This window comes from Ziziphus jujuba, chromosome 9 (genome assembly GCF_031755915.1).
Source record: "Ziziphus jujuba cultivar Dongzao chromosome 9, ASM3175591v1".
NCBI classification, from domain to species: domain Eukaryota; kingdom Viridiplantae; phylum Streptophyta; class Magnoliopsida; order Rosales; family Rhamnaceae; genus Ziziphus; species Ziziphus jujuba.
The window spans coordinates 4,397,797-4,409,396 of record NC_083387.1 but is presented as its reverse complement, the minus strand read 5'-3'; the positions used below and the strand labels follow the sequence as shown (position 1 = coordinate 4,409,396).

The 11,600-nt window shown below is 31.9% G+C and overlaps 1 protein-coding gene across 2 annotated transcripts; it reads left to right on the top strand.

Annotated features, from left to right (window-relative positions):
- The first annotated feature begins 5,143 nt into the window (after positions 1-5,143).
- On the top strand, positions 5,144-9,116 carry LOC107425931 (calmodulin calcium-dependent NAD kinase). 2 transcript variants are annotated; one of them, XM_025077069.3, is made up of 9 exons: positions 5,144-5,272; positions 5,470-5,646; positions 5,851-6,074; positions 6,240-6,301; positions 6,505-6,726; positions 6,987-7,113; positions 7,547-7,869; positions 7,991-8,135; positions 8,354-9,116. In XM_025077069.3, the coding sequence occupies exons 1-9, from the start codon at positions 5,263-5,265 to the stop codon at positions 8,609-8,611; spliced, it is 1,548 nt and encodes a 515-aa protein (XP_024932837.3). In that variant the 5' UTR covers positions 5,144-5,262; the 3' UTR covers positions 8,612-9,116. The 2 variants fall into 2 exon arrangements, with proteins under 2 accessions (XP_024932837.3, XP_060676390.1); XM_060820407.1 differs by lacking the exon at positions 5,144-5,272 and having other exon boundaries at positions 5,502-5,642.
- The last annotated feature ends 2,484 nt before the right edge of the window (positions 9,117-11,600 follow it).

Genomic DNA, 11,600 nt, shown 5'->3' with positions numbered 1-11,600 from the left:
TCAGTACAATACAAAAGCAAGAAAACCATTAGTTTCACTGTTTAAGATTATATATAATTTTCTATTCTCCAATATTTAATAAGCAATGATGGAAACACAAACATTAAATAGCAGCGAAATAGAGTCACAGAGGAGGCAGGTTCAGTCCATTTCTACCCGATGCATACAATACCAAAATATAAATAGAGAATGGAATCCCCATATCAAGTCATTCAGAACAATATCTAGGTATACCAAAATTCTCAACCGGAATGACCTATCATTTCAGCTTTGGCCAGATGCTACTCAATTCAATAATATTCTTTAGTTATCATTAAGTAATTTCTAGCCATATTCACATTATATCCTTACATTTTATTCAATGTTAAAACAATTTAGACCAGCTAAACATCAAAGAAGAAGAAGACTAATCAGCAAGTCCAAAGTTTTATGCTTGTATATATCAGACACTTCTTACACCACTTTGAATCAAAAAACAAGATCTGGATCTTTTTTTTACCCTTACTTGCAATGAAAAACAAACTAGACGAGCTTCACATTGCACTTCTACATCAAAATGTTAAATTAGCAATCCAAAAGTTATTGATTGTAATATTTGGAAGGCAGTTTCTATGTTATGTTTCGGAGAAATTGCATCTTCATTGAAATAGTCCAACATTCCTATCCGCATGATCATGTGTTGTATACAATTAAATAAAGATAATTCAAACAAGCATTTATTTAGATAACTAGCATCTATAAAGAATTTGAATGATAAATGCAAACAGAAACAGAGGACTGTCTTAAATTTTCATATGAAACCGCCAGCATATGTCCTTTCACAAGTTACAGAATATTAAAATGCCACATATTAAGCAGAAGTCAGGAAAAAATAGAATGCCACATATTAAGCAGAAGTCAGGAAAAAATGCTATGAAACACCATACCTTTAGCCTATCATTTATCAAAAAACCACCAAAAATACTCTAAAATTTTTATTCACATACGTCCACACTGTAGCTTTCAACCAGAAAAATAAATATATTACTTGACCTTCAGAATTTAGAAATGACAATAAACGCTAAATTCCTTAAACATATTTCTTCAAGATTTAGTGGTCAGTCATGCAAAATTTTTTAGAAGCATAAAAGTACAACAGTCAGATGAATCCAATTACTTAAGAACTTAAATGGCTCAAGACAAGCAGTACAACTGTTTACACAAAGAACCTGAAATTTAACAATTTCAATGAACCGACGGTTTTTTTGCAAGGATCTAATTAAGCACTCATAAGACATTATTCTAGGAAATAGAAAAACAATGCAACAAATTTGCACTAGTTAAGCTTGTATTTATAGAAGATAATGAATCTACTTTCTTTTGCTTGAAAATGAATCTAATTTATGCTTACAAAGAACACACCCATCCAGATGAATTCTTTCTCTAACATCGATGAGATGAGGGGACGTTAAACGTCCAGTGGATCCACAATTGTATAGTATAGATTCTGTGAACGAGCAATTTCTCTCTCCTTTTCATGGCCCAGGAAGAAGATTAATCAGAATCACAAAATATGCAGACAACTTAAAAGAATAACACTATTTCTTCATAAAATTCTACTAAAAAAAATTAAAAATAAGCACAGATTAATTGATAAGACAAACCAAATAAAATTACAAGTTTATACAACAATGAGAACTTTTGAAAGAGAAGCATAATTTTCAGAGTTAGACAGTAAACTTAAAAGTTAAAAATTAAGATATTACTGGAGAATTCCTATTCTTGTTAACAAAAAGTAAAAATGGAAACCAATGCTTAAGCAGTTTACACAAGCAGAATTTCTCAATTGTTGAACAACTCAATAGCAGAAAGAATATGCCCAGTCCAACTAAGTAGTACATTGTTAACAGACTAAGAAACAGGATTTACAGAGAGGGCTTAGAAACACTTGGTTCAAAGAGAGGAAAACAAATTTTAACTTTGTCCAGTAAATAGTAATAGATATTCAGTACCTTTCCTTTTTTACCAGCTATATGGGAAATTGACTCCAAAATCCAGCATCTATTTTTTCAGAACAAATACCAAAATATATACATACCCATCAGCTCAAAACAGAGTTTTTAAACGAACAAACGGAGCTTCTTTAATAAAATTACAACTTTTTTTTCAAATTTTTTTTCTAGCAACCAACCTGAAAATTACATACAGATTATGATCTCCTTTGGTGCTCCTATCAGCGCGACTACCTTTCGAGGATGATGACGTCTATACTTAAACGCAGTACCATTAGATTTGTTTGTCATAATTTAGAAGTGGCTGAATTGTGATTATAATTTTAAAAAGTAGATAGTGATATATAATTAATTTATAAAATGACTAATAATAATGATGAAGTTGTTTTTCTACTTGCCTGCCAGCCAAGTTTTAACAAAATGAATGCATCTTATTTTTTGTTTCCAATTAATGCAAATATATTTCCTTTTCTTTTTTTCTTTTTGTCTTTTTTGCTTCCTTTTTTCCGACCACATAAATAATTTAATAATCTTTTACTTCTCTCAAAACTAATAGAAATTAACCAAACCATGGACTGCACAAAATTAGAAATAAACAACTAAGGAGAAATAAATTAGATCTACTCTAAACCCTAACCTAGACCCTATATGAATTTTGAGTTAGGTTTCATACTAATCTCCATAAACACATAAAAAGATGGATGAGGAAGCCACCACCAACAACAACACTTTAAACATCCAAGAGTTTAAAGATTCTATTTTAAAGTACAATCCTTTATATGAAAAGGATTCATAAAAGAATTATCCAAGGTACAACAACTTCGAACAAAAACAAATATTGTACATTTATAGATGGTTGGTTAAATTCAGTAAAAAAAAAAAAAAAAAAAAAAGGAATATTTTTAAAGGAATTAGACCTTCGTATCAAAAGTTGGCATGATGGTGCTACCTATGCCATCCCCGAATATCAGTACTTAACAATGTAAATTTATCTTTAACCATCCTTATAAGGTTGGAAGGTATAAAAATTGAACCCAAAAATAAGTTATATATCCCACAAAAATAATACATATAATGAAGGTTTATATGTTATATATCTAACTAGTAGTGTTTGCGGATCACTACTTGCTGGTCTTTTATTATATATGTAGAGTGAAGAATATTGACTCTGTGGTTGGAAAACGTTATTTTTGGACTACCTTTTATTGAGCGATTAAATTTTTTATTCTTTGTGACAGTTTGAAAGATTCCAACATTCGTAGCCAATCACTAAAACCTATTAACTATTATCATATTGACAAGAACGATATAAATATTATTGTGAGTGTAGACGTGACATGGAAAGCGCCACATTTGATGCACCAAATGTGGTCTATTTTGACTACAAAAGCTACGAGACTTCCACGTTTTGGATAAGCTCCCCCCATCTATTAGAAGCCAATGTGAAACTTTTGGGTTATTGTCTTAATAAGATTTGGTATATGAATCACATTCTGTTCTTTTCATGTCTGAACTGCTCAAGCTCCCCTACGTTGAGGTTGTAGATATGTTCCATGGAAAAAGGAACGCATATTATGCATTTTATCTTTCACTATTAATAGAATATATACATATAAATATATATATATATATAATTTTATGATGTAAACATCGGCAGGTTAAATTGTTATTGTAATAGGTAAAGAGAATGTGCTGTCCACCCTCACCTGATCGGAAGCATCTAATAGTGAAGATACAAGAAATAAATGATATGAGGTATCTAATGCAAGAAGAAGATAAATATGATGATAAGAACTAAATAATGAAAAAATAATTAAGGATCTTAGCACAGATAGTCCAGAATCAATTTTTGCATAGATAGTCCAGAGTCAAGGGCTGCTTTTGCTGTGGTTGGCACCTTCTACGGTGACACATGAAATAGAATACGCATTTTGGGACTAATAGTTATTATTACACCTTTTTTGGTTATGACGCAATGCTGCAATATTGTTTTTCTTTTTAATAATAATAATCAAAGAAAATTGTTGCCAAATATATTCTTCTTTTTTTTTTTTTCCTTTAGTTTTTCTTTTTGTAATTAGAGATTTGAAATAGAATAAATTTAACATCGGTTTGATAGTGATTTTAGAATGTATAAAATCACTTTCAAAATAATAAAAATACCTTCCTATAATGCTTGGTAAACAAAAATAAGTTCATTAGCCTTATTAGTCCTGAACTATAAGTATGCCATAGTAGCTTGGTTCTCAAATTTTTTTATACTTTAATTCTTAAACTATAATTTTTCATGCACTTTAGTTTTTGAACTATATTTTAGAACATTAAATATATGTTTGGTATTTTTTTTTTTATGAACAATTATTTTCTATAGCCACTTTTAAAGTAATTTATGATATTTTAATATTTTAATTAATGTACAAGTAGTATTTTGTTTTTATTCTAAAGCAATTATTTTTAAAAAGCACCAACCTGGGAGTGCATATACAAAGAAAAAAAAAAAAAAAAAAAGCCCTTCCTATCTTTTTGCCAAACAAGTAAACAGATTTTTTTTTAAATTATTATTTCATAATATTTATTGAAACTCCAAAAACACTCTCAAAAATATTTTATCATTAAAGTGCTGCATGTTTTTAATCACCAATTAAATAAGAAAAAAAAATAATATATATATATATATATGAAGTAATAATTAATTCTTATTACAACAAAGTTACAGATACCAAAATATTAATTAAATTTATTTAACTATTATTGTATAGTATTAAAATATTATTAATTAATACATCCAATTAATTTAAATATAAATAATTAAATATTATCATATTATCATTTATATTTTACTTAGCATTATTATTTTTTATACATTTATATGTATATTTTTTTTTTTGACTGAATTTATGATATGAGAAATTGAAAATCAATACTTTTTAATTCTTTATAAGAAAATTTGAAACCGCATGCTGAATAATTTTCTTCATTAAGAACTAGTCAGTCTACCCAAAATCACAGAAATTAAATGATAACACGTGTTAAGAGATTTAAATGGTATATACTGCCCCTACGTGCATTTAACTATACCAAACACACCCTAAATCTCTTGCGTGTGACATATGTAACTATTGCTCTAAACAACTATATATAACGATTTACATGCAGCCACAAAGACAAAGGCACGACAAATGCCAAATTTTCCTTCTCATTTATAATTTTCATATCAACAACAACAAAATTCTCGTTCTTCCATATTTTTTTGCTCCAGGAATTTAACGATATGCAGAAAGGTAAGCCTCAAAGAAGCTCTTCATCTTAACATTAACATTCTCATAATTTATAATTTCTCGATATATTATAAATAAATACAATACATACATACATATATATATATATATATATACGGCTTTCCTCTAATCTGTTTTGAATCTCATGCATGGAAAAGCAAACTAATATGTTTTGTTAATAAAAATAATATGGTTGACAGATTTTAACAACAAACCCACCTTAGGACAAATCCTGGTAGCTTCTTCGATCGGATTAATAATTACAGCGGCAGTGCATTATCGTCTTCGGCAATTAAAGAATCATAAGATCGTACCACGCCTGAGACTATCAAACTCGGGCCGTGCTGAAAAGCACGAAAGGTTCTCTCATTATGTAGGTAATTCATATTATCATCATCCCGATCTATACCCATTTTCATTGCCTTAATCATGAATTCCAATTTAGAAAAATTCTCTCAATTTAAATGGTATGTACTGCCCCTTCATGCATTTAGATAATTAGATTCAGTCTCTCTCAAAATGGTTTATATATATATATATATATATATTTATAACTTGTGGATCTATTCGGTGCATGGCAGCTAGGCAGATGGGATTCAAAGATAGAAGAGAATGTCCACAGCTTTGCAAGTTGGCTTCTGAATATATTAGAAGCCCCGAAGGCTGTGAGGATGATATATATTCCTTCTTTGCCAGTGAACCAGATGTGGATTCCCTATTCGTCAAGCTTGTGGAGGAGTTTGAGAGATGCATTCTTAGTTACTTTGCATTTCATTGGAATCACGCTCATATTATGATTAGCCAGGTGATAATATACATACATATATATATATATATATATATAGAAATCTTGGATGAGAATTTTTATATTTTATAAATATCACCAATTATCATATGAGGATCTAAATATCAATTTTTGGGTTGTAACTAAACCAAGTGATTATAAAAGTAGTGGGTATAAAAATTTCAGGTGTTGAGTCATGATGCAGAGCCCAAAAAGAAGCTCAAGAACATCGTCATGCAAGCAACCAGGTGGGTACCGGATCAATGAGATTTGATGATGAACAAATCAAGGATATGAAAAAGGAAAATTTTGAAAAATGAAATTCATCTGTCTTTGATCTAATTGACTTTCTATAAAACAAGCAAAAATGGACGAAATCTTCATCAATCAAACTATAACCCTCATTAGTGTACTGAACTAATCACCCTCACATATTCAATATTTGATACAGGGAACAGAGATTTGAGAGGTTGACAAAAAATCTGAAGGTGGCTAGGGTGTTCAATACCTTAGTAGAGGAGTTGAAAGCAATGGGGATGGCACCAAATGATGATTCACAATGCACAGAGGTGATGGCTCCAGTGGCTCATGCCGATAGGAGCCCTGTTCTCTTATTCATGGGTGGTGGGATGGGGGCAGGAAAGAGCACCGTGCTAAAAGACATTCTCAAAGAGTATGAACGTTAAACATTATTATAATTTAATTAACAAAGTTAATGTCACATGCAGAAATTAAAATTGTTTTTAACAACACGCTTTGCCAAAGTAGCCTTGAATTTTAAACATAGGAAAGCGATATTGTCATTCCATTGTAAGAATACTACTATTTCTGCCAAGCAGCCCTGATAAATTTTAATAGATATGTAGATCTGTATGCGATTAGAACAAACAGAAAAGAACTAAGATCATTCTGTTGAATTGAAATGTGAAACAGACCATTCTGGGCTGGAGCAGCAGGGAATGCAGTGGTGATTGAGGCAGATGCTTTTAAAGAATCAGATGTCATCTACAAAGCCCTTAGCTCTAGAGGCCATCACGACATGCTTCAAACTGCAGAACTGGTGATATATCCACTATTTTCCCTTCGCTCCAAAACGTCTTTAATTCCAAATCAAACTGAACTGAATTTGGATCAAATATTAGGTACAGAAACGTCATTGAATATACTAACGTCACCAAATATGGTAATATATGTAGAACAAATAGAAAAGTTATTTGCTAACAAGAACATATACATCCATTGTTCTCCATTATCACAATGCCCTGCTCGAGATTCTTTCCAATATCCTACAAATTCTAAACTCATCCCCAAAGCTTCTACGTTTGACTTCCCAAGTGACCCCGTTCATGTCTGAAACAAGTCACAAAGGAAAATCCATCCCATAGACAAATGTATGTGTTATTTGACAATAGTGACAATAGTTAACAATATAACCTATGATATTTCGATCAAATAATTATTTTGAAACTAACCTAACAGAATATTTAAAACAGGTTCACCAGTCATCTGCAGATGCAGCATCATCCCTTCTTGTTACTGCACTGAACGAGGGGCGGGATGTAATCATGGATGGCACCCTTTCTTGGGTACCATTTGTTGTCCAGACAATTACAATGGCCAGGAATGTCCATCGTCGTCGTTACCGCATGGGAGCTGGATACAGGGTGGGTGATGATGGAACTGTCACAGAAAACTATTGGGAACGTATTGAAGATGAACAACCAGAACAAGATGGAGGAAGAAAGAGAAGACCTTACAGGATAGAGCTTGTTGGAGTTGTATGCGATGCCTATCTAGCTGTTATCAGAGGCATAAGGTATGCTATTACTCATTAGTTCCCAATCATCTTGGATTTGTACTTTTCAATCGTTTGCCATGAAAAGGACAAAAATCATTTACATACTGATTCATCAAGTGCTCTTCCGGGTTATCAATAGGAGAGCTATCATTTGTAGAAGAGCTGTTCGAGTAAAGTCACAATTAAGATCCCATAAGAGGTTTGCAAATGCATTTCTAACATACTGCCAATTGGTTGACAATGCAAGACTGTATAGCACCAATGCTCTGGAAGGCCCCCCAAAGGTAAAACATTTTATTCTTTGCACTTCTTTTCCAGTAGAAATAATATGCAGATATACAGTATGAGTGAATTCCTTCCATCTCAACAGAAATTGCCCTTGTTTACCCACTCAAATTACTTAAAAACATACAAAATATGTATATATGGCAATCACAGATTAAGCCATAACCCATAGAATTTTATATAAAACATGTGAACTGAAATACTATTTGTCGCACAGATGATAGGATGGAAAGACAGAGACAAAACATTATTGGTTGATCCCGATGAGATAGACTGTTTAAAAAGAGTAGGCAGGTTGAATGATGAAGCAAACTCCATCAATGAACTCTACAAGGCCCCCAACCCAGCTTGCGAAGCTGGTTCAATTTGGAAGGACATTGTATTGTCACCCTCAAGGGCAAACGTTCAACAGGAGCTTAAGTATTCCATCCAGAAAGTTGAAAGATCATATAAAAATGCAGTTTCAAGTTCTTAACCTTCACTCCTCAGAAGATGGAGGATGGACAAAGTGTCAGAGTTATATCCATGTTTTCAATCAAGGAGTGTTTTATTTATGTTGTACCAAAATTGACAGCTTATATGTAAAGTCCATTTGGAAGAAAGCTAGTGAAGATTACTAGAATTGAAATTCCAATTATTATTAACATGGAAGTTGTTCCAGATAATCAAACGCATATATGTAACATAATATTTTGTTTACATTACAGAATCCAAATTATCATCACATTCAAAGTTTTGAATCCAACATATCATAACTCTTTTTCATTCATTAATAATATGCATTTGTTTGCATAGTAAGCATTTACATATGCTAAAGCATGTGCGAGTGAGTTTCAATTTTCAAACATATTAGTTTTCAAAGCCAATCACACACAAATTATCTATTGTCTATCATATACATGAAAATGGATGCTCAAGGCTCCAAAGCAATGGCGATTGTTTAGAAGAGAGTAAGTAACTAGTATATCTCAGGATAAAAAGAATAATAATAATAAATCAAAAAGTGAAAATGGAAAAGGGAAAAAAAGATCTAAATATTCCATAACGGGTAGAAAGCATCATTGCATATGATGCTTTCAAAATTGATCCAAAAAACAGCTTGGAAATAGGCTTTCCAAAATTAAAAATACAGTTTGGCATACTAGGCCCTCAACTCAAAATATTTAACATATTCTGAATTTATCGACTCTGAACATAATGATATGATGTAATAAAATTGCCGACTGCCTTTAAGGAATTTGGAATTAGCATGTTGAAGCTTCTTTTACATCATACCATATTAAGAACATCCCAAATAACCCTAGTTTAATAACTGCAGAGATACAGAGTAACTCTAACATATAGGAAGACAATTGAGTAGTAAACACCAAGCAATCAATCACTAAAAATTGATCATTTCAGCACGGGGAAAGCCATATTTTCTAGTCAATAGTGGCTACTGACTGTATCCTCTTAATTGAGTACTTAACTAAACTTTAATATAATCTGTCTATAACTTCAAACTATATAAATAAATCAGGCTTATAACTACACTTCAACTGTGAGTGTAAAATAAATGGAATGGCATATCTATAGCAGCAAGTTATGGTAAGTTCTTTACAGTGAAGAAATCGTTTGTAACATAATTATGACGGTAGAGCGGGATGGAAACCAAGAAACTGAAGATCTTGCATGTCATTAATGTCATAGGTACCCAATAGAAACCAGGACATGAAAATGGGACCCAATATCATTTATCACTTCAATGCCCTTATTTTTTATTCATTTCAAAAGGCTACGAACCCAAAAGGAAAAAGAGAGAATTGTACACAATAAGAAATAAGGCAATTATGGAAACTTATAAGGATCACAAATGTAAAATGCCATGGTAAAAAGGAACCATCAAATCACTACTTGAATACCTCATTGTATTCTCATATTGTGCTTCAGTCCTATCAAGCGCTCCATCTTTGTGTAGTGGTAACAGTTATCAAGGGACATCCTCTCACCACCAGTACTTCCATTCCTCATTTCCTACTTGTGTACCTGAACTCCTACTTGAGTTATATCACACTCTCCAAAGGCAACCATAAACCTATGTTCTATGAACAAGTCATTCAAAAATACATTTACAGAATGATAAAACATAAATGTATAAGAATGTTGATGCAGAAACTATTCTTAAACAGAAAAAATGTTGTTTTAAATATACCATGAGTTACAATTGCATTTAATGTCTGCCACCAAACCTAGCTATATAGATGCTCATGGTGCAATAATCGCTTCTAACCGTTTCCAAGAAAGAAACTTCTCAAACATTTTAAGCCTAGGATAACTTTCATGGTTAACTGATTTAAGAATAAATATAAGAAAGTAGTCCACATCATAATATGTCAATTAAAATAAAACATAAATGAAGCTCTTAGCAACTTAACATTCCAGCACATAAAATGTCAACTAGTATGACATTTGATATATAAGATTACCGAAGCTCCAAACAAGCAGAAGATATAGATGTCAGACAAGCTCTCCAACCTAAACCTAAACAACCAAAGAATAGGAAGGCATCTCTGGAATCATGGCCTATTTGAACCATCATAAGTTTTAAAAAATAACTCTAAGCCAAGAAAGGACATAATGCCTTTGAAGATTCTACGTTTGCATAATGAAAAATCCCTAAAATGTTTTAACTCAAGGTCGTCATGGCTCCTTTGAACCATCATAAGTTTCACAAAATAACTCTAAGCCAAGAACAGAAAAAGGACAAAGAAAGGGAGTGATGCCTTTAGTAAAGCTTCAGCATTTACGTAATCAAAAATCCATAAAAAGAAACATTTTTGGAGTTTACATAATCAAAAAGCCCTAAAACGTTTCAATTCAAGGTCTATCATTGCTCATTTGAACCATAATAAGTTTCATAAAATAATTCGAAGCCATGAAACAAAAGATTTTGCATTTTTCAAATGGCTCCCAATACCAGTTATCGCTTCGAAAACTCTTTATTTTTTATTTGTTTCAAAAGGCCAAGAACCCAAAAAGAGAAAGAGAGAGAATGGTACATAATAAGAAACACAAAGCAATTATGGAAACTTGTAAGGATCACAAATGTAAATGCCATGCAAAAAAAGAAACCTTGAATTAAAACGACTAGAATACCTCCTGGAATTCGTATATTGCACTTCAGTCCTAGAAAGGGTTGGCATGTTTGTGGAATACTGGTAACAGGCCATCAAGGAATGTAGTCTCACCGCTAGTACTTCCATTCCTTGTTTCCTACTTGAGTACCTGAACGCCTTCCACATGAATCATATCACACTCTCTAAAGGCAACATGGATCTATGTTCTATGAAGAAATCATTGAAAAATTCATTTAAAGAATGAAAAAACACGATTGTAATGCATGAAACTATTCTAAAACAGAAAAGATGTCATTTTAAATATACCATAGAGTTATAAACTTATAACTGCTTCCAACATCTGCCGAC

What these genes read in the sequence shown, in the direction of transcription:
- LOC107425931 (XM_025077069.3), top strand. An exon ending in AAGGTTCTCTCATTATGTAG is followed by an intron (nt 5,647 to 5,850) that starts GTAATTCATATT and finishes GGTGCATGGCAG; the next exon opens with CTAGGCAGATGGGATTCAAA. An exon ending in TGCTTCAAACTGCAGAACTG is followed by an intron (nt 7,114 to 7,546) that starts GTGATATATCCA and finishes TATTTAAAACAG; the next exon opens with GTTCACCAGTCATCTGCAGA.